General features: G+C 41.1%; 1 protein-coding gene across 5 annotated transcripts in view; it reads right to left on the bottom strand.

The window, feature by feature from the left end:
- The window catches only part of LOC105008069 (serine/threonine-protein kinase BRSK2), an 864,007-nt gene extending 839,016 nt beyond the window's left edge, over window positions 1–24,991 (bottom strand). For all 5 annotated transcript variants that reach the window (XM_029115106.2, XM_029115108.2, XM_034288278.1 and 2 more), the window contains exon 1: window positions 24,598–24,991. In XM_029115106.2, the coding sequence (XP_028970939.2) occupies window positions 24,598–24,691 (94 nt within the window). In that variant the 5' untranslated portion in view covers window positions 24,692–24,991. The remainder of the gene's footprint in view (window positions 1–24,597) is intronic.
- Window positions 24,992–25,534: the final 543 nt, after the last annotated feature.

Raw genomic sequence — 25,534 nt, 5'->3', positions numbered from 1 at the left:
CAGCATGTCAACGTAGTAAGCACCGATTTTTACTTCACCCCTGTTCAGGGCATGCTGTATCGATATATTCTCATCAGAGGCCACATATTCAAGCCACTGGATTGAGCTGTTTGAGAATGTCTTCTGACAACGGTTGTAGCTGTCTGAGGGGACCAATGCAACGGTGTCCTTGGTGAGGAATCTGTTGCAAAAGACTTTCATGCAAGCAGAAGCAATCGTTATTGACTGGAATGGGTCAACACCACCACACTCCAGGACCGTGAATCTGTAGCGCATACAACCCTCTCTCAAGATGACCACATCATAAGCCTTCATTTCATCCTGCATGACAAAGGGGTCTGCAGAAACAGTTGCATACCACTGCAAAAACTCATATTTATCTTTAGCCATCATGGTATTCACACCGTAGTAATGCAGTTCCAAATGGGGGTCAACATAGTTCTCATTCTGCTTGATGTTAAACTTGTTAAAAATCATGAGCTTGCTACCATTAGCAATAAGTGTTGTGCCAATACAATTGTTAGCAAGGTACTGCATCAAGATTTAACCATCAAAACCTTTAGAGTTGTGTGCCAAAAACTTGTAGTCATTATATTTCGGTTGCCTAAACTTTTGGGAAAAAGCAGCAACACAACTCCGGCTGAACACCACGTCTCGTTATCAAAGCTTATTGCGCACACAAAATTTGCAGTGTGTACACCATTCACCGGATTGGCAATTGTCTCAAAATTATAAAATATGTAGCGCTCACTAGGGTCCTCGGGCTTGGAGGGTTTTATAACACACTGATGATTAATTTCAACCACCAGATACACGTTACAATTGGGACACATGTTAGCCGTGCACTTGTGTGCTTTATAGTTGGTAATACTAACATTGTAATAATGGCTGCAATCGACACAGTATTTCTTGTGGTCACACCTGCTAACCCAACGATCCACACTTTTGCGGTGCTTCAAGCGTTTATGCTGTCTATAACTGTCTAAAAATCGGAATAACATATTTGCTTACAGCCCGGGCACTGCTTCGTGTTACGGGGTTGGGTATGACAACCTTCATGAAGACAGACACTGTGATCACCACGGGTGTTGAAACTGGTATAGCACCAGTCACAGACATAAGACACACCCAGAAAACCCTTCAGATTCATGATGCCATAGAAATGCTTATCGTGTAAGTACATAAAGACGCTTCTAGGGTGGGTGTCCTCACTGTTTTGAAACTTGGTAAAGTGACCATCCCGTGTTCGATGAAAGACAACAATTTTACACCCTGTCATTTCTTCAAACCCAACAATATCTCTGAATGCCACACAATCATCTAACGCTAAACCAGCGCCCATATGTAACTCACGACCACTAACCAGGGCCTCAGGATATGTGTACTGCGGGTTCAACATACCCATCCAAAACAAACGGGAAAACATGTAGAATCATTATTCACAGCCACATATAAATGCCTTCTTTTTTTTTATTGATAATCTGCTCTATCAACAGTGTTTGAGCTTTACGTCGTGGGGCACCATCCTCGCGGTTTTTGATACCACCAGCTCTATTGATTCATCAATCATAATCTCAGCATTACTCTGCATAACACTTTCAAGTAAATTACCAAACGTGCGTTCATTATATTCATTCGCTCTCATTGTCACATGTACGGGGTCTTTCAGAGATTCACCAATCAACTCAATCTGCAGATGATCACCAGGCCTGTGTACAAAGTCTGAAGCTCTAAGAAAGTATCCAAGCCTGCCATAATACTTGCATAGAATGTGCCAAAATCACCAACTTCACCAGTATTTTGTAAATGTATCAACTGTCGTAATTCAACATTGTCAAACGCATTACGTTGTATAGCTCTAACATCACCATCACTGCACTGAGTTTGCATCAGAGAGCTCGAAGGAGAGTCAACTAGATCGTGTTAAAAAATGGGGGCTACAATGCTCGGTTAACAAGCTTTGCATCTGAGGATTATTGCATCTGCCTTGCATCTGACAGATGCTGGTCACTTGGTATAAATACAAAGATGATAAACAAGCGTATACAGGTAATTAAAGCTGATTAACAATAATGTCAAAAGTCTACTTACCAAGATTTGAAGGGCCAATTTTTTTTACCAAACTGGGCTAGTGTTTAATTCTGCTCAACCTAAACCAGAGATTTAAACAAGCAAAATGAAAGACAGCTAAAAATGCATGGATTGCGCAATAAATAAACATTTATTTACACATTCTTAAAAAGTTCAAATGTGTCGTTTGTCAGCGTTTGTAATTGTAACACAATTCAAATCAATTATTTCAATTGAAACAACAGCTGAATTCTGTGGATGCTGCGGGTTTAAATACTGTCTTTACATCGCAGCCGGGGCACCTACAGCAGGTCACGTCTCTTAACTTTGTCACTGGTTACATGTCATTGTTCTTCACATTAGATTAAAATTGTGTTAGAACTATACAGGCTGCAATGATAAAAATTCTGGACTAACTATTTAGTTCTGATGATTGTATGACGTTTGACAACTAAATATATTGATACTTCCTGTCCGGTAGAAACGCCATTCTCGTTAGTTATCGCGGCTCAGCCTTGACATCACGTCATATCATTTTTTATATTAACGATAAACTCATCTTCTTACATATAAACGCTGGCTATTGTCACCATATCGCCATTAATCTGTTCAACATTTAACAAACACAAGACAATAATACAGCAATCAAAAATCAGATTTCACGAGTTGTTCATTACGAGAATGCAGCACATCTTACCCGGAAGTGACAGTGTTGGCTTATGGCTCTTTTTGTAGAACAATAAAGGACCCAAGTCAGGGGGAGAAGCGTTCCTTGTTGTTTATTCACAAAATATAGTACATGTCTTTCTTAGATGTTCTGTCTTCTTCCGATCTCTCTCTTCACGGTCTTCCCAGATGTCACTGTGCTTCTCCAAATGTCATGGTCTTAAACAGCATATATATATACTAAACCAAAGACCAGTACATCCTACTTTCTGGACGTCTGCCAATCATATAGATGTGTTTTACATATGCATCCTAACCTTGTTTGGTATAGTGTCCATTCTTGAGTCCTGGTGCTCCTCTAATAATAGACAACAGCTGATAACTATGTGCACCTCATATAGCACCTACTCAAACATTCTTCCTCTGTGTTGTGTGTTGTTTAACTAGAGTATAGGATTATCATACATTTAGGACATTAGGAAAAGACATGCTTTCTCACAACAGCATACGCCCATACTAACACAAACTGGTAATCGCAAACATAGACATAATAAAGAGTAGACGCCGCATTGGCTGCTGGGGCGCGAGAAATACGGCCGCCATCTTTGACCGGTCAAACTCCTATTTGCGTAGCAGCAGAAGCAATGATGCCAGAGCACTGTGGAGCATACTCCTGCTCATATCGGCGGACCATCGAAAGCAGGGCTCGGGGGATTACTTTTCACAAGTAAGATTTAACATTACCGTATTATTGGTTGTATTTTGTGACTAGAATATTACCAGAGAGTTGAGAAGGAGCGAGGATCTTTGATATTACTGTACTGAAATCGTATCCAGCTAGCTAGGCTATGTTTATTGCACCAGCCAGTGTTCACCCAGCGAATTGAGATTTGATAAGTCATATTCTATAACACTGACTTAGATTACAACTGACTCAAGAATGTTATTGTAGAAATAAAGCAAATATTACTGGTATAACATTGGCCAGCTAATTATATATTTATATAAATAAAAGACGGTATTATCATTGTTGGGCAGTACTAGCTTAGCTAGTAACTTAGTATTTTGGTGGTAGCTTCACTATTTCCAGAATCAAGTAACTTTTCAGTAGTAGTAACTCCTTTATTTACCAAGTAGCTTGGCCACACAAGCTACTTTTCTTGTCATGTGAAATTAGCACAACTTAAAGTAGCTTCCTATGTAATGAACTAGCCTACTGCTGTGTTTGTGTTACTTAGCTTGCTACATTTGACTGGGTGGTAGCTTTTGTGTAGTGAAGCTTTATTCATGACAGAGTAACTAATAGCTTAGCTCACTGCAATTTCCAAGTAACTTGCCCAACACTGTGCATTATTCATGTGTAATTCACCCTAACAAAAGTAAGTTACCTCTCATGTCTCATAACCACCCCACTTAAAATAAAGGCAACAGAACATCTGATAGTAAAATGGTTTTCAAACAAGTTTATTATTTAGTTCAGAGGTATGTGCTCACCTACAGGTTCAGCCAAGATCACTTGGAGCTCCTATTTAATTCAATCAGAGCTTCAGGTAGGGTTGGTGTTCTTTTAATTACAGTTTTGAAAATATACCTAATGAATATCTTTGTCTTGTGTGTAATGTATGTATTGTGTGCCTGTTTTCCATATAAGGAGGCTGTAATAACAATCCATCGGCACTTCCAAGCCATCTTCCGCCGCCTGATGGTTCGGTGTGGTGTCTCACCTGTGTAAAGCACTATATAAATATAATGTATTTTTTAATGACCCACCTGATTATATATGAAGACACCTGATGCCACACTCTAATCAGCTAATTAATTCAAAACACCTGCAAAGGCCTTTAAATGGTCTCTCAGTCTAGTTCTGTAGGCTACACAATCATGGGGAAGACTGCTGTCTTGACAGCTGTCCAAAAGACGACCATTGACACCATGCACAAGGAGGGCAAGACACAAAAGGTCATAGCTAAAGAGGCTGGCTGTTCACAGAGCTCTGTGTCCTTGCACATTAATAGAGAAGTGAAGGGAAGGAAAAGATGTGGTATAAAAAAGTGTACAAGCAATAGGGATAACCGCACCCTGGAGAGGATTGGGAAACAAAACCCATTAAAAAATGTGGGGGAGATTCACAAAGAGTGGACTGCAGCTGGAGTCAGTGCTTCAAGAACCACCACACACAGACGTATGCAAGACATAGGTTTCAGCTGCCGAATTCCTTGTGTCAAGCCACTCTTGAACAAGACACAGCGTCAGAAGCGTCTCGCCAGGGCTAAAGACAAAAAGGACTGGACTGCTGCTGAGTTATGTCCTTTGATGAAATTACATTTTGCTTTTACTTTGGAAATCAAGGTCCCAGAGTCTGGAGGAAGAGAGGAGAGGCACAAAATCCACGTTGCTTGAAGTCCAGTGTAAAGTTTCCACAGTCAGTGATGGTTTCAATTTTTGAATGGAATTACTGAAATAAATCAACATTTTGATGATATTCAAATTTTATGACTTACATATCATCTGATCAGAAACAGCCAAAGACCTGTACCTTTATTCGATGGTGCTTGATCGTGCAGCAGGAAAAGACCCTAAACACACTGCTACCAAAGAGTTTTTCAGAGCCAAAAGGTGGAAATGCCAATTATGTCACCCAATATGAATTCAAATAAGCAGCTTTTCACCTGGTGAAGAAAAGTCTGCATGGAAAAAGGACTTGAAAGAACCAGGATAGTTATAGTACCGGCCTAGCATAGCATTTTCCTATCCAGCATTTGGTTATGTATTTAGGCAATCACTGCACGCAAGAAATACAAGTTTACTTTATTGTACATAATGTTAATTTATCCAAATACTTTTCACATCCTAAAATAAGGGTAGCATATACAAAATGTGCTTTAATTTCCAAACGGTTAATCAAATAATGTTGAAAATGACCTCAAATTATAGTAAAGCTTACACTCTGCCCTTTAACCCCAGTCATTGTACCATTTCAAACCCAAAGAGGATTCCCTTTCTACAACCCTATTGAGAAGTCCTTTTCTGGATGGAAGATGGCCACATGAGTATGCCTCCCTTCTTCAGGCCATGGATAATGCATGTCATGTCATCAGTGCTAACCAATGTGAGGCCTTGGATATGCCTTGCCTAATGGTTTTTCCTGTGATGCCTAGATGCCAGCTTTGTGGACAGAAAACAAGTAAAAAACCCAAAAAGGGACTAAATGTAAATGGCAAATTTTTGTTTCAATGATGCAGTTCTGTCTGTTTATCTTTTTTTACTTTTGTTCACTAAGAAAACTGTTTAAATAAAAGTTACACAATTCTGAATATTCAGCTACAATAACTATGTAGTTTTATGATTATTGAGAATATTTGTGAAGCAAAGTCATTTAGGAAAGGCTGCAATGAAGGGATTTTTCCATGTAACATTTCCAAAAGAGAATAACTTTTAAAACTTTAACCTCATTGGCATTAACTGGTACTTAGACCTATCACAACTTGGAACATTTAACGTTTCCCTACACTGTCTGTTTTCTGTGAGCTGCATCAAATAACTAGCTGTTCAGAGCAGCATGCTCTCTCTTCCAGTTTATAGCACTATTTAGGCTATTGTGATAAAAAATCACAAATAAAGAGATTAAGGGTGCATTTGCTTTACATTGATTAGCTTCACAATGAGCATGATTACTATATTGTTTAAAACTGTAACCTATAGCCTACCAAGATAGATGAGCATAGAGCAGGAGCAGACCTACTTGATTGCTATGGTGTGTAGCTCTGTACAAATAAAACCAGAGAAAATGACTGCTATTGCTTCCCTGACATTTGTAACTGTTCATCTCCTCACATTACCAGCATAGCATCCCAAAACCACATTGGCGGAGCTATGACAGTACTCTGTAGCGACATATCTGGTTCAGTTTCACACTTAAGTATTCGTGCATCACTGGTGAGCCAAATATTTTTCACAATCGACTTTGTCGATTTGTTGTTGCACCTGAAAACAGATAGACAAAGACAGAAAGAGACAGACCTAAATATACAAACAGTCAGACCAAGACAGACCGACAGAGATGCACAGGCAGTCTATAAATAAGTGCATCTCCCACTCCCAGTAGATAGTTGACACCTTGCTGTAGAAGGGGAGTGTGTGTTGTGTGTGCATTCTTGTGTGTAATTTGGAGCGCTGACAGAAGGTAGAGCTATAGCAACCACTTAAGTCAAGAGCCCGCTTATAGCAATGTAGCACACTACCTTATAACACAACACCGCGCCACCACCCGACCACACCCACCCGAATATACAGTGAATTCCAAAAGTATTTTGACAGTGACAAATTGGATTTTGTTGGCCTCTGCATTTCAGCACAGTATAAAACTATTTGAAATGAAATAATGACTATTCATTAAAGTGAAAAATGTCTGCTAAGTTGTAAGGATATGACTAAGGAGGCAGACAGATGGTCCCACTTGCGGAGCGTGCAAATGTGTTTTTAATGAACAAAGCCAAGGGTGAACACAGGACTGGGTCAAGAGAACAGGCAGAGGTCAGTACACAGATATTCCAGGCAAAACAGGGAAACAATACAACAGGTCGGTACACGAAAAGGCAGAGACAAAAGTACAAAACAGGGCTAGACGAATTCACAAAAGACAGGCAAAGGTCATAAACTGGTAGACAGTAGGGTTCAACCAGGCTCAGTATGTCGCCCACGTACAAACAATAGAAATAATACATTTTAATTAAAATAATAATTCTGTCCTTCAAGCTTTGCTTTCGTCAAAGAATACTACATTTACAGCAATTACAGCCTTGCAAACCTTTGGCATTCTAGTTGTCAGTTTGTTGAGGTAATCTGAAAAGATTTCACCTAAACTTTTGAACAGTAGTGTATTCATGAACACAAAGATGCGAAGGAAGAGAGCGTTATATCCATCAAAAGAAATGTGCTGGTGTTTGAGGTACTGGTGTTTGAGTTGCCTGAGCACAGAGTGATGTTTGCTTCAAGGTTTGTTATTGGGTGTATAGATTGATGTATAGATTGACTGGAGAATGATATTAACTGCAGAGATGAAAAGCAAGAGAAAAAGTAAAATCTTCATAAAAGTTATTTTTGTAGACTGTTGCTTGTCGGTTCACAGAATATAAATTCCAAGTGAAAATATGTTTCTAATAATAAAGACACTGCAATGAGAGAAAGATAGGGAAAATATTGCCCTTTTACTCAATTTCAATAACATCCTTACAATAAACAAAGAGAGAGGGGCCACAGAGAGAAAATGATTGAGAGCATGAAAACGTGAGACAGTAAGAGAAAGAGCAAAACAAATAGGGAAAGCCAGAGCCCAAGGGAATAAGAGAGAAGGTGAGAAAAAGAAAAGATGCAAAAGAAAGAGAGTCAGAGAAAGACAGAGAGGAGAAAGGTTTGTTGACTTACCAAAGCTCTCCTCTCATTCTGCAACCCCTCTCCCTGTACCTGGGTTTTATACATGGGTTTGAGTTGGGTCAGGGAGGGTAAGTCATGATATTAACCCCCCAATGGGAAGACATACAGCATTATAGAGAGAGGAAACAGAATAGAAGGAGCAGATAGGAGAAGGAGGATGATCAGAAAAAAGGGGATAAAGATCCATTTCACTTCCACAAAGTATATTTCAAAGAGAGAAGATTCAGTGCCTTCACCTCCATTATTATCTTTATGTGGACAAGGTTACCATAGTCCTGGAGGAAAGAGCATGGGGAAGAGGAAACTGCTGAAGGTTAAGCCCTAGTAAAGTCGGAATGGCTCCTTCCACTCGTCTTAATCACTGTCCTGGCTTATTCTGTGACCCATGACCCACTGGTCCCTTCTGATTAATCACAAGTTTCAACAGGCACTATATAAACTCACACACACACACACACACACTCACTCTGTGGAAACAGTAGGGTTGTGTTCATTAGGTATCAAATGTAAAAGAAATACAATGAACCCGGAAGGAGCTACCTGGACTTTTCCAAAGTTAGTTGCAAATCTCTGCAGATATGACTCAGCTGTACAATTATTAAAGCTGCTGGCCCACTGCCAGGACAAACACCTAGGTAGGCACACAAATGCACATGAAAAAAGTCAATTGCCGTTCAAAATCTTACTTCTACTAATCCTAACCATAACCTTAACCTAAACCTCTTATAATAACATGTATGCCTATCTCTAATCCTAACTCCAACTACAACCCCAATTGTTACTTCTGCCAAACACTTGTCCAAATTAGGTTCTTCTGATGTTACCTCTATTTTGTCCCTGTTATATAGTTACCTCAGAAATGCACATGCTCACCAGCAAACACACTCATACACAACCTCACACACACACTGAGGGTGATTAGCAACCAGCTCCGCACCATTGCAGCAGCCCCAAAGATTCAATTTCATATTAAATCCCCCACAGAACACATCACTAATTCACCCACAGGAGAATTCACACTATACGTGTTTCAGTTTGCGCGTGTGTGTAGATGCTTAAAGAGTATGGGAAGGAACATAGCAAAATGCACCAATGAATTGTTTATTTAAATAGATGGTTTAAAATAAACAGGACAACCTTTGCCTTCTGTTTGAGGGCACCTTTCACTCTTTATACAATCCCAATATTTAGTCTCCTCTTGTCTATCCTTTCCACTCTTCTTTTCTCTCCTTTTCTCTTTTATTCTCTTCTCTACTCTTTTCCTGTCCTCTCCTTTCTTCTGCCCTCTTCTCCTCTCTCACTCCTCTCTCTTTCCGCTCATGAAAAAAGAAATAGCTCTTCATTACATGAGACTGCAAGGACTACATTGATCCTGTCTGTATGTGTGTATATAGATACTAACTAAAGATATCTAAGATGACACGAGGAGATGAGGGACAGACAGAGCAAACACCCAAGCAGTATGACAAAAGAATGAAAGAGGACAGGCCTGATACAAGGCCTGGGACTTGCCTAATGAATCCCTCTGTAGTCTGGACAGATCCTGGGCCTCTGGAGTCCAGCCGCAGTAAGGCCCTGGTACTGAGCTCTCATCTCTTTGCCACTGGAGCCCATACGTGACATCTAAGTTAAAGCCCACTACACAGGGCGTGAGTGCACTTCATTAAAGGGGACTTTCCAGTTTAATTTAAGTCATAAATCAGATGCTTTTATTCAGACTGACTTACAGTCTAGTATGTGCATCCATTTCTTATACACGCCCCTCCGTCGCAACTGAACCTACAATACTGGTCAGCTACATGGGGAAACCTATAATATGAAGTCAGCTTCACGGGGACAGCTGTCACTCTCTTAGCTTTTCAGGGATAACACAGAGGGTGAAAAAAGGACTAATTTTAAAGACAGACTATCTATGTGAACAGTCAAATGGCATTCTTGAAGACTTCCTTGAAGGTAGTGCTCAGACATGGAACAAAGTCAAATTTTTGCAAGTCCTTAGCTCTTCTCAAGTCTTCACCTTCAAATCTCAACTCAAGTACCAGGGAATAATGGGGAAGTCTCATGTAAGTCCAGAGTACCACAGCTCAGATCGCGTCAAAAGTCATATATATTTTTTTTCAAATCTTCAAGTAAATATTTTTGTTGGTGAATTCTTGAATTAGCTTAGAGCAACCAAACATTATAAAGTAGGTTTTCTTTATGTGTTTATATGTTGCCAATTGCTTTATTTAATTAGATTTTTTTTAAATCATTGTAACATGAAGCCAACCTATGCTATTCACTTTGAAAAGAAAATACCAAGATCAAATTTGAGAATATTACATAATATAAAGTACTTAGCTAAAGAAATTAGATGCCATGGGAATCCCATTGGCAAATGTGAATTGAGGAACGTACTGTATAACCCTCCATGAATCAGACTGTTGCTAAACTTATACCCAGGAAATTCCTTGAATTCCTACCCCATCTCCCCATTTCGATAACGTTATTGCAACAATATCATTCGGACATTACCTCACGTTAGCTAGCTAGGCACAGCACAGCTGTAATTTCATTCTTACCTGTCTTTGTGGGATTTCAGGTGTTTCACAAAGCTAGATATTGAGGCTATCACAAGTAATTTTACTTTTAGATGTTTTGCATACTTCTGATATTTTCATCCCCACCATGACATAGTCCTCAAATCCAAATGTAATGATTTTCAGCACCGATCCAGATGCCACGATAGCTAGTTTTCAATCACATTCGAATTGACACCTAAAAAGCTGAATGCTTGGTTTAGCTTGAGTGACATGGTTAGTTTAGGCATCAAGTTGAAGTGGAGTTGCAAGTGTTTCCTCTTTTTACCAAGTCAAGTCACAAGTCGCAAAATATGTGACTCGAGTCATATTCGAGTCCAAGTCATCTGACTCAAGTCGACATCCCTGGTAGTGCTATAGGCCTATCCATGGGGGAACATGTCAAGACTCATGATACCATGATTCTGATAAAATGCACATGACGGGTCACTGCAGGAGTTCTCCATGCTGAGAAAATGTTGGTGGCAGAGTAACCAGCAAAAGGTTGGGAGCCATTTATTTCAGGCATCCACTCAGGTCTATACGTAAAGGGAGGGGCGAGTTTCTGTGCATGCAATCTTCAAGGGAAGGAGCAGCACGATCCAATGCACCCCTCTCCGCTGCGACCTGCACATCTTCACCAATCACCACCTCTACATATCCTAGTTGTGTATGATCTGTTTGCCTGTGTGTTCTTGGTCATTCTGACCCATTTCTCTTTGTTTTGTATATTTGCTATACGTTTGTAACAGTAAGCTAGCGTTTCAGCTACAAATGTTTCCTGACTCCTTTACTGGATGCAAACCGTGACATCTAAACGTATATGGTAGCCATACACTTTATCTTCTTTTCTTTTTTTAAGAGTTAAGAGACAACAGTAGATGGTGGTACAAAATGCATGATTTCAGAGACCCAATAATTAGCCATTGTGAACATGGTTGTTGAAAACCTTTGAAGTGTGTGGTAAAGAACATAGCATGGTTGTTGAACATTTCGGACAATGGCATTTTTCAACATAAAGACACAGGGAGAAAAATAAAGCCTAAAATGTGTTATGGCTGTCTTCACTATCTGCCTCCTGTGTGTGTCTTTGTTTTCTGCAGATTGGTGGCACACAGAGCCCAATGGGTTGTTAAGGTGACTAGTTACACCTGTGATTCGGACCAGATTGGAAGATAAAAGTACCTGTTTCCCATCCATGGCTCTCTCTTTTCTCCCAAGCACGTTTTTATTTAATTAGGTTTTGTTCACCCCTCAACTCTTACACATCATACATTAATCCAGGCAGCTCTGTTACACTCTTTTGACAAATTTCACAGCCCATAGTTCATGTTGCTTTTGTAGTTGTATAACATGTTAATCATTTTATAAACTAGATTGTTACTTCTTAAACACGTAGGTTAAAATATTTGGCCCAGGTCAGAAACAGGATGCTGAGCCAGAATACATTTTTATTTTTAGGACTTTATACCTGTGTAAAAACACTTACTCCCTATTGTGTTCTTGGGCTAAAACTAAATTGTAAGCAAATTTCAGTGCAAAACACTCCTCAAAATTTAACTGGATTATGTAAATGTATGAGAACTCATTGTCTAAACCAGCATGTCAAATTTTATTCAATGGCTTCCACTCCTATTTTGCTGTTTTAACATTTACTGTTTGAGTCTGTGAGCTGTGTGTCTGTGTGTGCACGTCCGTGCATGTCTGAGTTCAATTACATTTAGTCCAATCAGCTTTTACAAGCTAATTTACCAAGAACAGTAAGAGTGTGAGAGTACACCAGAAGTGATGGTGTTGTTACTCTCCTTTCATGGCAGTTTCTACTGACTGTTCTTTACTTAGCCAGAGAGAAAAAAGACAAAAAGAGAAAGAAAGAGTCAGGAAAAGAGAGATAAAAGGAAGAGGGTGAGAGAAAGACAGGAAGAGAGACAGCAGGTGAGTATATGCTTTAATTGAATCCCTGTATTGAAAATTCTGCTTGTCCAAGCCACTGGGGCTCAGCCAGCTCTGAAAATCCCATTTGGTGTCTGTGAGATCTAATCGGCCTGCATGAAATTACACCTACTGGAGTCAAATGGCTGACTGAGCCTCAAGGGGATACCTCCATTACACAACACAAAGGAGATGTCTCTAGACGCTGATCTAAAATCTACTTCGGTGTGTTGTGTTCCAGAGGTAAAGCTTCGGATTTGAGAAGTAAAAACTGATCCTTGATCTGTGTGCATAGGAGCAACTTGAAATGGCCTCCCCTGACCTCTTTGGGATCCCTCTATAGCGAACAGAGATGTGTTGAGACTGATACACTCTAATGATGAAAGTTAGGAATTGGGGCGCTGAACCTGATCCTAAATCTGTGCTTAACAGTGATAGTGAGAAGAAAGTGGAGAGGATGAGAACAGATTAAATTAAAAATATTATTTTACATTCTAAACCCTAGGCTCTTACTAGCGCTTAGGTGTCTTGACAATGTAATATAAATGTTAGAACATCAAATAAACATACACTGTTAATAACACATTGAGCAAAATAATACTCTTCCCCAAAGAAATGTAATGTTTCATGAGGCACACATCAACCTACAAATGAACAGAGAAGGTCACCCCTGTGTAAAAAATTGCTAAATGTTTCTGAGTTGTAAATGTAAAGTAAAGCTGCAGATCACACGAAAACATTTGTGATTTTCCCCAATTTTGAGACCGTTATTCATGGTTTCAAAGACCTCTCTGGTGAAAATAAGCTACCGGTCCTGTGTTGGTGAGGATGCAGGAAGCTGTGGAAATTAGTGTTGGCAGTCGTGATGGTATTTGGGTGAATGCATTAATTGACGGATATATACACACACATGTACATAAACACATGCGGCGATGATCTAAAAAAAACCACCATAATCAGCTTCCATGGATGAGTAAAAAGCCACCATACTGAGATGAAGAGGTGACATGTTTGCTTTCTTTGTCTCTCTCTCGCTTAATCCTTCCCTTATCACTCCCTCTTTCCAAAACAGACCATGCCAATACAGAAAAATGTGTGATAATCCTGTTGAAACACAGTTGTTCCAATCAAACTGACATAACACAAAAACAAAGCTACAAGTTAAAGATAACCCTGTAAGTCAGCTGGCAGAGCATGGAGCTTGTAACGCCAGGGTTGGGGGATCGATTCCCATGGGGGCCAAGTACTGGATAAGAGAGTGTGCTAAATGTGTTAAATGTTAAACCAAAAAGAACAGGACAGTTTGTGGAAGAAACAAAAACGAGCTAAAGAAATTGTGTGTGTGTGTGTGTGTGTGTGTGTGTGTGAACGCAGGGGTTAAATATGGTCATGTACCTATGATCCAATTGAGAGACAGGCAGAGTTAAGCCTTCTTAGAAATGTTTTATAATCTAATTATTTTTTTTCCAAACATTAATTGTTCCAAACAATGACTTTTCCTGGGGTAACAACATATGCAAACCAGATAGCCTCATATTAGTATAGCTTAGCTATTCAAATGGCCAGTGCCGGATTGTGTACATAAAAAAACAACATTACTTTCAAAATGCTTTATAATTGTCATTTCCACAGTATTTTTCAGGGTTTCATTTGAATTGGTTATGGAGTACTTTTGTTGTTTTAGCATTGACACAAGTCTGAAAAACTAAGTCTGCATTTTAGTCACTTCAATATCATCACATACATACAGTGGGGAGAACAAGTATTTGATACACTGCCGATTTTGTTTCTGTGTGTGCTTCTTCCATTTTCTAATAATTCGCCAACAGTTGTTGCCTTCTCACCAAGCTGCTTGCCTATTGTCCTGTAGCTCATCCCAGCCTTGTGCAGATCTATCATTTTATCCCTGATGTCTTTACACAGCTCTCTGGTCTTGGCCATTGTGGAGAGGTTGGAGTCTGTTTGATTGAGTGTGTGGACAGGTGTCTTTTATACAGGTAACGAGTTCAAACAGGTGCAGTTAATATAGGTAATGAGAGGAGAACAGGAGGGCTTCTTAAGAGAGCCGGAATTCGTACTGGTAGGTAGGTGATCAAATACTTATGTCATGCAATAAAATGCAAATTAATTATTTAAAAATCATACAATGTGATTTTCTGGATTTTCCATCTCTCACAGTTGAAGTGTACCTACGATAAAAATTACAGACCTCTACCTGCTTTGTAAGTAGGAAAACCTGCAAAATCGGCAGTGTATCAAATACTTGTTCTCCCCACTGTACATCCCATTTCTAGCAGTTTATTTATTAATCTTTTTTTGGGAGGAGTCACTTCAGTGAAACAGAAGGAGAGACAAACCCCTTTCAGCTCCCTGTGTTAACCCCAAATCTGAGGACAGGCAAGCAGGCCATAAGTAACAAGCTAATGCTAAATGCTAGCTTTCAGGACATCAGCCAAAGCCTGGGTTTCCTACATGTGCTAATCTGTGGGCTTTAATGAAAACACACAGCACAGAGAGAGGGGGGTGTGGATGAGCTGGCCAGCCAGACAGTTCTGCAACAAGACACAAAAATAGAGACAGACACACACAGATGCACACAAAGTCAGAAAAGTACAGTAACAAATTCACACAAAAACATGTTGAAATGCACCTAAACACACACACACACACAGATTCCCAAATCCAAATACAGAGATTTCCCAGTCTGTTTTCCAGAGAGAGACACAGAGAGGGGAGAGAGGTAAAAACAGTGAGAGGTTAAGGGACAGATAAAGTCAAAAATAAGAAGAAAAACAGAAAGAAAGAGGAAAAAACAAAGAGAAAGAGAGAAATTGGGAGAGATAGGTAAATACGAGAGATAACGAGAGAGAGAATGAAAGAAAGAAAGAAAAAAAGAGAGCCTTTGTATGGCCTGACCGGGAACCAGAGAAGCAGCAGGGAAACCATGACAACCAGACAACCATCCTCTGCAACCCGACTCGGCAACCAAGCATTTCTCACAGAGCCTTGCAGTTAATGTGTTAGAGACAGGGTCTTAAAGGCTGTTTCTGTGCGTGCGTGTTAGGAGATGAGTCTTATAGGCATTAATTAAGCTGAGAAGCACACAGACGTTTAACACTGGATGTTTAAATGCCCCCCACTACCAACAGATACCAGCAGGGATGTAGGCACGCACACACACACATAAATACCAGCAAGTAGTTAAAAATGTATCATTCAGGCAATCTCAAATACACACATACCCACACACACATTGATTAGCAATCTCAAAACCCACAGATTGCAGGGCTGTCACTTCAGATATATTTTATAGAAGCAACAGAGTATTCTCCTAAATAGATGGAGCAATTTGGACTGGCCGTGAGAAAGAAAGACTAAACACGAAACTCTGTCCCAATGTCACCCCACTCCCTATGTAGTACACTACCTTGGACCAGAGCCCAGTATTTAGGGTGCCACTGGAGATGCAGGCAATGTTTCTGTTTCCCATTTTCTCTGCCATGTCCAAAGACAGCTACCGTGAAATAACATCAAACGATAACCCAACAACACTACTTCACAGCAATCTGGGAGGTATGAAGGGAAAAGGGTGGGTGTACAGGGAGCAGATGAGTGGTACTGTGTTTGTTTTTGTCCGTGTGTGCGTGTAAAAATTGACCTGTCATTGGTTTCTGATTTGCCTTGATTTTCTTTAATTTTACGGTCAATTGGCTGGAAACATTCTTAGTTACACTGACGAGAATAGGGAACTAGCAGCTGGGGATGATTAGGCAGCCATGATGGCACAATGGCAAGATTATGTGTTTAGTCAGACCCTGGAAACCAGTTTAAAAATCCAATGTTTTACATTGTTTGGTCCTCGTGGTGCAAGCTACTCATTTCACAAATGGAGATTATTTCTCTTCCCTCTCACTCACCTGGCCATGTACTCCATTGAATTATATGGTGTCAATGTCACTTCTCTACACAATCTTAGCATTCTTGTAATATATCATCCACTAGGTGCCCTTGGAGTTCCTCAATGAAAAAAGTATTAACACCTTTATAAGAAATTAACACCTTGATAAGATTAATTTCCTGATGATTGCTCACCACTCATATTACTGGGTGACTAACCTCACCCATTCCCAGTCCCCTCCCACTTACAAATGCACTTGACCTTATCTTTATTAAATGCTGTTTGTCCACTTACTACATCACACCTCCAGGTCTCTGCTCTTTCTTTGTCCTTCAACCTCACAGGACATAATTCTACTTTACAACCCCAGCTTTACAACCGTGATTGAGATTGCACACATCAACTCAGGGTAGCACTGGGCCAAATCACAACATGCTGGATCCCCTCATGCTGCAACCAAGATTCGAACACTTGACCACAGCGACGCAGTTGTACTGCTAGCCAGCAACTTAAAACCACTGCGCAACACAGGTGCACCAAGATTTTTTGGAGACACCCATAGTGGATGCACTAGTAAACCACAAGAACAGTTGATGCAGTTTCTTCAAAGCCTTATAGGAAGCCCTGAAGAAAGCCCAACAACATACGTCATGAAACATTGTGTGTTCACAGACACAAAACCCCCCATACACAAGCCAGGGGCATTAACCAGCCTACAACTATGACCTTCATTCAAAAGGATGCTTCTTCTTTGGTGCTCAAGAATGGGCTGAGGGAGGAAGGCTAGATGAAGGAGGAGGAGAAAATAATGAAGGGAATTACCAATAAAGTGCTTAAGTAATAACCTCCAATCCAATACTGTTAGTTGTTTTCGAAAGGGCACCCTATCACCAATGTTTTGCACTGATATCTTTATAGGGCTCTAGTCAAAAGTAGAGCACTGCATTGGAAATGGAATGTTATGTTGGACACAGCCATTGAAAATCAAGACCACTTTCACGCCCTAAGATTTTTCACCTATCCTCCCATTCTTCCTTCTCTCTACTCCTTATTCCCCATCCTTAATCTGGGAGAATCATTGGCTTCAGTGGGGAGAACAAGTATTTGATACACTGCTGATTTTGCAGGTTTTCCCACTTACAAAGCATGTAGAAGTCTGTAATTATTTCCATAGGTACACTTCAACTGTGAGTGATGGAATCTAAAACAAAAATCCAGAAAATCACATTGTATGATTTTAAGCAAATTTATTACTTAAAATCATACAATGGGATTTTCTGGATTTTTGTTTTAGATTCCGTCTCTCACAGCTGAAGTGTACCTATGATTGAAATTACAGACCTCTACATGCTTTGTAAGTAGGAAAACCTGCAAAATCGGCAGTGTATCAAATACTTGTTCTTCCCACTGTATATACATTCACTCCAATTGATGCGATTCCACAGAGATCCTGTCTGATTTACCAAACCACTGGGATGCTGTATGAATCCTCACTGAAGAAAGAGAGAGGGAAGAAAATAGCAGATGAAAGGAGGAGAGGGATGGAGGGAGGGAAGGAGAAAGAAAGGGAGATGCAGAGACCTTGACAGAGACCTTGATTATTTGATAAAATGGCAAACATGATGAGGCTGGGGGGGTCACAGCATGAGATTTCAGGACAGTTGTGTGTGCCTGGGCGTGTCAGTTTGTGTGGGTGTGTGTATCTGTGTGCGTTTGTGTGTTGCAGCACTGTAATGGACTTGAGGTGACAAGTGTGCAGCCCTGAGATGTTTCTATGTCTGATCTCCAAGCCAGGTGACCAAAAGGACAAGAACTCCTTTGCATGCAAAGCTCGTTCTAACACACACAATAATACACACAGGCCCATGTGCAAAGCACATTAAAATGACATATGCACCAGTGTACACACCAGATGTGTCGTTAGCCCTGGGCGTCCGGGGCTATAGCCCCGGTTTTTTTATGAAAAGCCCCCGATCTGAAACGGACCAAAAAATTATAATAATACAAAAATATCCCCTGATCTATTCATCTGTAATTCCGATTGCGTATTATGACAATGTAGACGCATAGGCCACTAGCGTGTACATCGAAATGTTCCGTGTGTACATTCAAAACCCTGTACTTTCTCTCCCGGGCGTGGCGGGAGGGGGGGCTAAGCCCTGAATGTATTGTGATCCTAGTGATGCCTCTGGTACAAACACTTCGACACCGGCCAGATACCACTTAAGCTTCATTTCAGGGCAGCAGTTCGCCTCCTGCCGGGCAGTGAAAACAGCCGAGGCCCAGCACATCGAGAATTCCACACTGCCAGGGAGAGATAGCTATGGCCTAGCCACGATGCACCCTGCTGGGCTGCCCCCATGACTGGGTCACTGGTTGTCTGATCTTGATTGTTTTCTGTGTTGACCTAATAAACACTGGCCAATAGAAACATGCGTCCCAAATGGTTACACTAAATGATACTTGTGTGCTACTTTTGACCCATGCCTGTAGGGAGAGAGACAATAAACCGCCTCTGACTGAAGTGGAGTTCTTGGTGCTGTTGTTGCATCTACACCATGGTATAATAGAAGATAATCATACTCCCTAAATACATTGAAAAGAGAAAATGTGCTATTGCTATTGTTAATAATATGTGAACACTTTTCTTTTACTCTCTGGCAGTTTCCATGGCCTCCATCGACTAGGCTTTTACCTCTCACTTGTCATCATCATGAATATGATGTGCTGTGAAATGGTATAGATCCCGTCCTCTGGTCAGATAATCGCTAGGAATTCATATTGATCCGATTCACCTATAACTGGTCATCAATCATTGTCAAATGAATGGTTTTATGCTACCTTATGCAGCTGTACAGACAGAGAGCCAAGGGCTCTGTCGATATAGATCAAGTGTATTTGAATATTTATGGTTGGTGAATTTGTATGGTAAAGACTGAGTGCCTATATTAGGAAAGGGAGAGGGAACTTCCTCGTTGAAGGAACTTCTGGTTACAGAGTGGTGTAGCTTATAAGGACTTTATACCAGGCCAATATACTTAGCTAGTTGGAGCTGAAGATGAGGGGGCATGAAAGAGTGATAGAAATAAAAAATAATACAAGAAATATGCACACAAACATACAAACTCACTAAACACACACAATGCATGTATATTATCTCCCTCTCTTTCAGTCTCTCTCTCTCACACTCACTCACTCACACATGCACTCACACACTCACACTCACACTCACACTCACACTCACACACACACACACACTCACTCACTCACACACACACACACACACACATACACAGTGCAGCTCACCATTACAATGGCCTACATAGTCCGATCATGGATTCACCATATTAGTGAACTGTATCAGTGATCTCAAAATGGCTTCAGACCCAATCAGGACCCAACCATGCTGGAAGACAGCTTCTATGGATCTCCAGTGCACAACTGACAAAGGCAGATAAGGAGACTGGAGAAACTGCTGATATGGCTAGAGCCGGAATGGAACTTGAGCTCAGGAAAAGCAAAACACCTGTAGAAGGACCCATGTGTCTACAAAGGGCTGATAAAGAGAGCAAATTATACAGTATAGATAAAACTGAGGGAGAAAGAGAGAGAAAAAAATTGAAAGGAATTTGGGTGGTAAAGAGTTGTCTGTGATCTCTTGTGCAGAGGTTTCCTGGGTGAAGCTGTATGTCAGTATAATGTAGCCATAGTGCCGTGGTTTATTATCGTAGCCGTGTATCTGTTTGGTGGAGAAGTACAGTGGTGTACTGCAGCTAAGCCTGTAGCAGCACTGGTCCACAGTGTCCCATGTGAGTGCGTGAGGGACAGCTGAGGGGACTTTGGCTGTGCAGAGGATTAAGCCAGGAAGCAGAGCTTGCACTGTGTGTGTGTGCATATTCCTCTTCCCCTCTCCCCCTATTCCCATCTCTACGTACTGTGTGTGTTCAGCCCTAATCACTTAATGAACAGGAACCAGGCAAAATGGCTCAGTGCAGGCCAGTCAGTCCAACCCTTCCACTCCATTAATACCAACTACTCTCCTCACTGGGTGGGACAGTCACCAGAGACAAGCTAATTTGCTGATCACAACCGTCAATCTCCTCAGACAATTTAATTGGCTGGGCAAAACTGACAGCCGTCAGTCTCCTCCTCACAGACAAACCCGGGTAAGAAATCACTATGAAGAAAATTACCCAACTGGAACTGGGAAGATCACCAAAGTTCCACCCATTGGTCTCACTCTGTCACTATTATCACCAGAGACAATCCCATTGGACAAAAGCATTCCCCTTCCTTATCAGAAAAATGCCCATGGTTAAACCCAGCCCAGTGAGCCTTTCCCAACAGTGTAGTCACATTTACAAAGCCAAAGGATACATTACAGTGAAATATATCTGATAGGGATTTCTGAAGCACATTACATGCTTACCACACGTTTAACCACACCAGTGTACCCAAATATTGTCCTGCAAGTATAATAATACACCCATACAGAATGCAAGCCTGCAAACACACAGACATGCATGAAAACCCCCACTTTCTCTCTATCTGTATGTCCACCCAGCAGAGCACTTGGTCGCCATTATTCTACATAAACAAAGTAAATCTGTCAAGCTGTTGTAAAGGTCTATGATTTCATATTCATTCAAGGGTATTCAAGAGCCATGCAAAGAATTTTAAAACACAGGTCACATATACACACACATACCAAACCCCATCCCCACACACACAAACATATCATATGCAATTACATCAATTATACACTCACCTAAAGGATTATTAGGAACACCATACTAATACTGTGTTTGACCCCCTTTTGCCATCAGAACTGCCTTCATTCTATGTGGCATTGATTCAACAAGGTGCTGAAAGCATTCTTTAGAAATGTTGGCCCATATTGATAGGATAGCATCTTGCAGTTGATGGAGATTTGTGGGATGCACATCCAGGGCACGAAGCTCCCGTTCCACCACATCCCAAAGATGCTCTATTGGGTTGAGATCTGGTGACTGTGGGGGCCATTTCAGTACAGTGAACTCATTGTCATGTTCAAGAAACCAATTTGAAATGAGTCAAGCTTTGTGACATGGTGCATTATCCTGCTGGAAGTAGCCATCAGAGGATGGTACATGGTGGTCATAAAGGGATGGACATGGACAGAAACAATTCTCAGGTATGCCGTGGCATTTAAACGATGGCCAATTGGCACTAAGGGGCCTAAAGTGTGCCAAGAAAACATCCCCCACACCATTACACCACCACCACCAGTCTGCACAGTGGTAACAATGCATGATGGATCCATGTTCTCATTCTGTTTACGCCAAATTCTGACTCTACCATCTGAATGTACGCAATCTATCCGGTCTGAATGTACGCAATCTATCCGGTCAATCTACGTTCCTACTCTCACCTATGGCCATGACCGAAAGGACAAGATCCCGGATACAAGCGGCCAAAATGAGCTTTCTCCGCAGGGTGGCTGGGCAATCCCTTAGAGATAGGGTGAGAAGCTCGGTCACCCGGGAGGAGCTCAGAGTAGAGCCGCTGCTCCTCCACATCGAGAGGGGTCAGCTGAGGTGGCTTGGGCATCTGTTTCGGATGCCTCCGGAACGCCTTCCTGTGAAGGTGTTCCAGGCCCGTCCCACCGGGAGGAGACACCGGGGAAGACCTAGGACATGCTGGAGGGACTATGTCTCCCGGCTGGCCTGGGAACGCCTCGGTGTCCCCCCGGAAGAGCTGGAGGAAGTGTCTAGGGAGAGGGGAGTCTGGGCGTCCCTGCTTAGACTGCTGCCCCCGCGACCCAGCCCCGGATAAGCGGAAGATGATGACCAGGGAACATTGTTCCAGTCTTCAACTGTCCAATTTTGGTGAGCTTGTGCAAATTGTAGCCTCTTTTACCTATTTGTAGTGGAGATGAGTGGTACCCAGTGGGGTCTTCTGCTGTTGTAGCCCATCCGCCTCAAGGTTGTGCGTGTTGTGGCTTCACAAATGCTTTGCTGCATACCTCAGTTGTAACGAGTGGTTATTTCAGTCAAAGTTGCTCTTCTATCAGCTTGAATCAGTCGGCCCATTCTCCTCTGACCTCCTCTGACCCATTCTCCTTCGCCCACAGGACTGCCGCATACTGGATGTTTTTCCCTTTTCACACCATTCTTTGTAAACCTTAGAATGGTTGTGTGTGAAAATCCCAGTAACTGAGCAGATTGTGTAATACTCAGACCGGCCCGTCTGGCACCAACAACCATGCCACACTCAAAATTGCTTAAATCACATTTTTTTCCCATTCTGACATTCAGTTTGGAGTTCAGGAGATTGTCTTGACCAGGACCACACTCCTAAATGCATTGAAGCAACTGCCATGTGATTGGTTGATTAGATAATTGCATTAATGAGAAATTGAACAGGTGTTCCTAATAATCCTTTAGGTGAGTGTACATATAGCAAAATATTGAAAAAAAATACGTCCTGAAATTATATTTCAGTTTACTTTTTTTTTTGCTTGTTGCTTCTAGACTATGATCTTGTAGCAATATGGCATTTACCCCTCTAATGGTTAAGGTGAAGATTGGGCAGAGAAGGCTGATCCTCGATTTCTAGGCATAACTAGGGGAAACTTCACCTCAGGGCCAGAGCATACAATACCAAGCATCGCAGCATGACCGGCTGGCCTGGCCATGAGAAGTGACACTACAGACAACAGATGGACTCAGAAAAGCTCTCCTTTTTCGGGTGGCACAAAGAATGTTGCATCATTCTCCTCTCATCTCTGCTGATTACTGTCTGCAGCTGACTTTGGGTCCATGCACAGTGATGCTGCCGTGGCAACTGTTACTTATAGCCAGCATGCAAATACCACCACAAAAAATCTAGATAAACCTGATGACGACCATTAGTGTATTTTAATGTTACAATTTGTGTAAATTAAAGTTGACTATTTTCACCAATGTCAATCTTTGCATTATAGATCATACTAATGGTCTAAGATTAATGTATAGAATTTATTACCAAAGGCAGGTTATAGATTACAAACATTTAAATGTTCTAATTCATGATTCGTTAAATGTCTGGCATGTCTTAATATCGACTCCTATGTGCGTTTTAGTAATATTCGACAATATATCGTTTTGAAACACAAAAGTTTTGGCGGTACATGCAGCAAAACTCCAGTATCTTTCCTTCTTAGCAAGTTTTCAGGACTTTTATTTTTTACTTTTCATTTTATACGACTGATCGAAACACATTTTCTCATCACTCTCTCGCATCCCTCTGCAGCAGACATAAGGTGATATTATCAGTACTGTTTTGAACAGTGAATCAATACATTCACTGTATGATAATGCAATACATTCATGCGATTCATGCATATGGTATAGAAAAGTATTCTTATTATATGTTATCATGAGGTCTCTTGCAATTCCCTGCACTACCCCGAATATAGCTCTTGAATAAATCCTTTGACAATCAGCCTTCTTCCAAGACCAGTCTGTCAAGCATTCTATGGAAAGTCTCCCCACACAAAAATGCATCATCCGGAGAAATGTTGCGTAGCCTTCCAAGAATAGATCAAGGTATCAGGCAGATCAGGATTAGTTCTGCGTTCAGTGCTCAAATCAGAGGACACACTGTAACGAGGCAAGAAGGCAAGGCAAACAGGAAGGGTGTAGGGAAGTTCATTTTCATCCCGCTCTCGCGTGCGTGGGTGCGCACACACAAAGATACACACCCAACCCCAACCAAGGCTTCAGACAGAACATTGAGCATCCCAAATTGCTTTCTCCTGTCCCACACAATGTTTCAGCACAAACGTGAAAGCAACACAGCAAAACACATCGGCTCCCGAAAACCAACAAGTTTATAGGCTATAGGGTAGACTACAACAGCATTGTCCACAAACACAATAAATCACACATAATCAGCTTTCTCAACCCAGACAGCGATATCCCTCCCCGCACAGAGTGGTCCGATAGCCGATGCATGATTATGCAATTAGTGAAGGTGAATGAGGTGGATGCAGTTTGGTCATGAGAAAGCTCAACCAACCTGTCTGTCCTTTGCCAAGCGTCTTTTCCAAGCGATACGGTCCCACGTAATTGGCATGTTGGGCACCAGTGTTGTCTTTGCCAGACGATGACATTTTGATTGCCTGAATAAATACTTTACGAATCAGCGCAGTTGTGCTTATTCAAAGAATAACACACAATCCTTATAGATCTTCACAGGTCCAACCGTTCTTATTTACTCCACAAACGTGCTGACTCTCCTCCCGTTGCTTTCTCCCCCTCTTTCTCTCTCCCTGACTCTTCCTCTCTCGCTGTTTGGGTAGGTTGCTCCCCTCTCCTCTCGGTTTGCTGCAGATTAAACGAGAGTGCTTTAGCCTAGGTACCGAACATCGTTGTTGGTCGAGCACAGTGTCGTGTTCGCCAGTCGGGGTGCAGTAGAGGCGGTTGGAGCCATAGAATTGAATAGAGAACTTAACGTTTGCTATCACAATATTGCATGGGCACCCCCACTATATAGAGCAGAACCAAACATTATTTAAATTCATTGACAGTTACCAATTTATTGTAGCAGGAATTAAATAAAATGAAAACAGATGTAATAGACTATCTCAACCACAAGCTTTTGGGAGTCAAGTGAAACCAGCTAATCTTTATATTACATTTTTAGCCAAATCGCCATCAAGAACTGTTTTATTTTTATGAGGCCATATGTATTCAACAATTACATCAAATGTTTAAATCAAGTGTCCTATCTTACTCGTTTTAGAATGCAAAGAATTGCCAGTTCTATTATTAAGCAATAAGGCAGGAAGGAGTGTGATATAATACACCAAGAGCTGTTCTAGGCACCACACATCCCAGAGTTCCTGCTCATACAGAAAATAAATGTATTGTAAATATATTTTCAGATACATTTAAGAAATTTAGACAATATATTTCTGAAAACCTTCGGACAATATATTTCTGAATAAATAAAA

This window comes from Esox lucius, chromosome 19, assembly GCF_011004845.1.
Source record: "Esox lucius isolate fEsoLuc1 chromosome 19, fEsoLuc1.pri, whole genome shotgun sequence".
NCBI lineage: Eukaryota > Metazoa > Chordata > Actinopteri > Esociformes > Esocidae > Esox > Esox lucius.
This window is presented reverse-complemented; position numbering and strand designations above follow the sequence as displayed.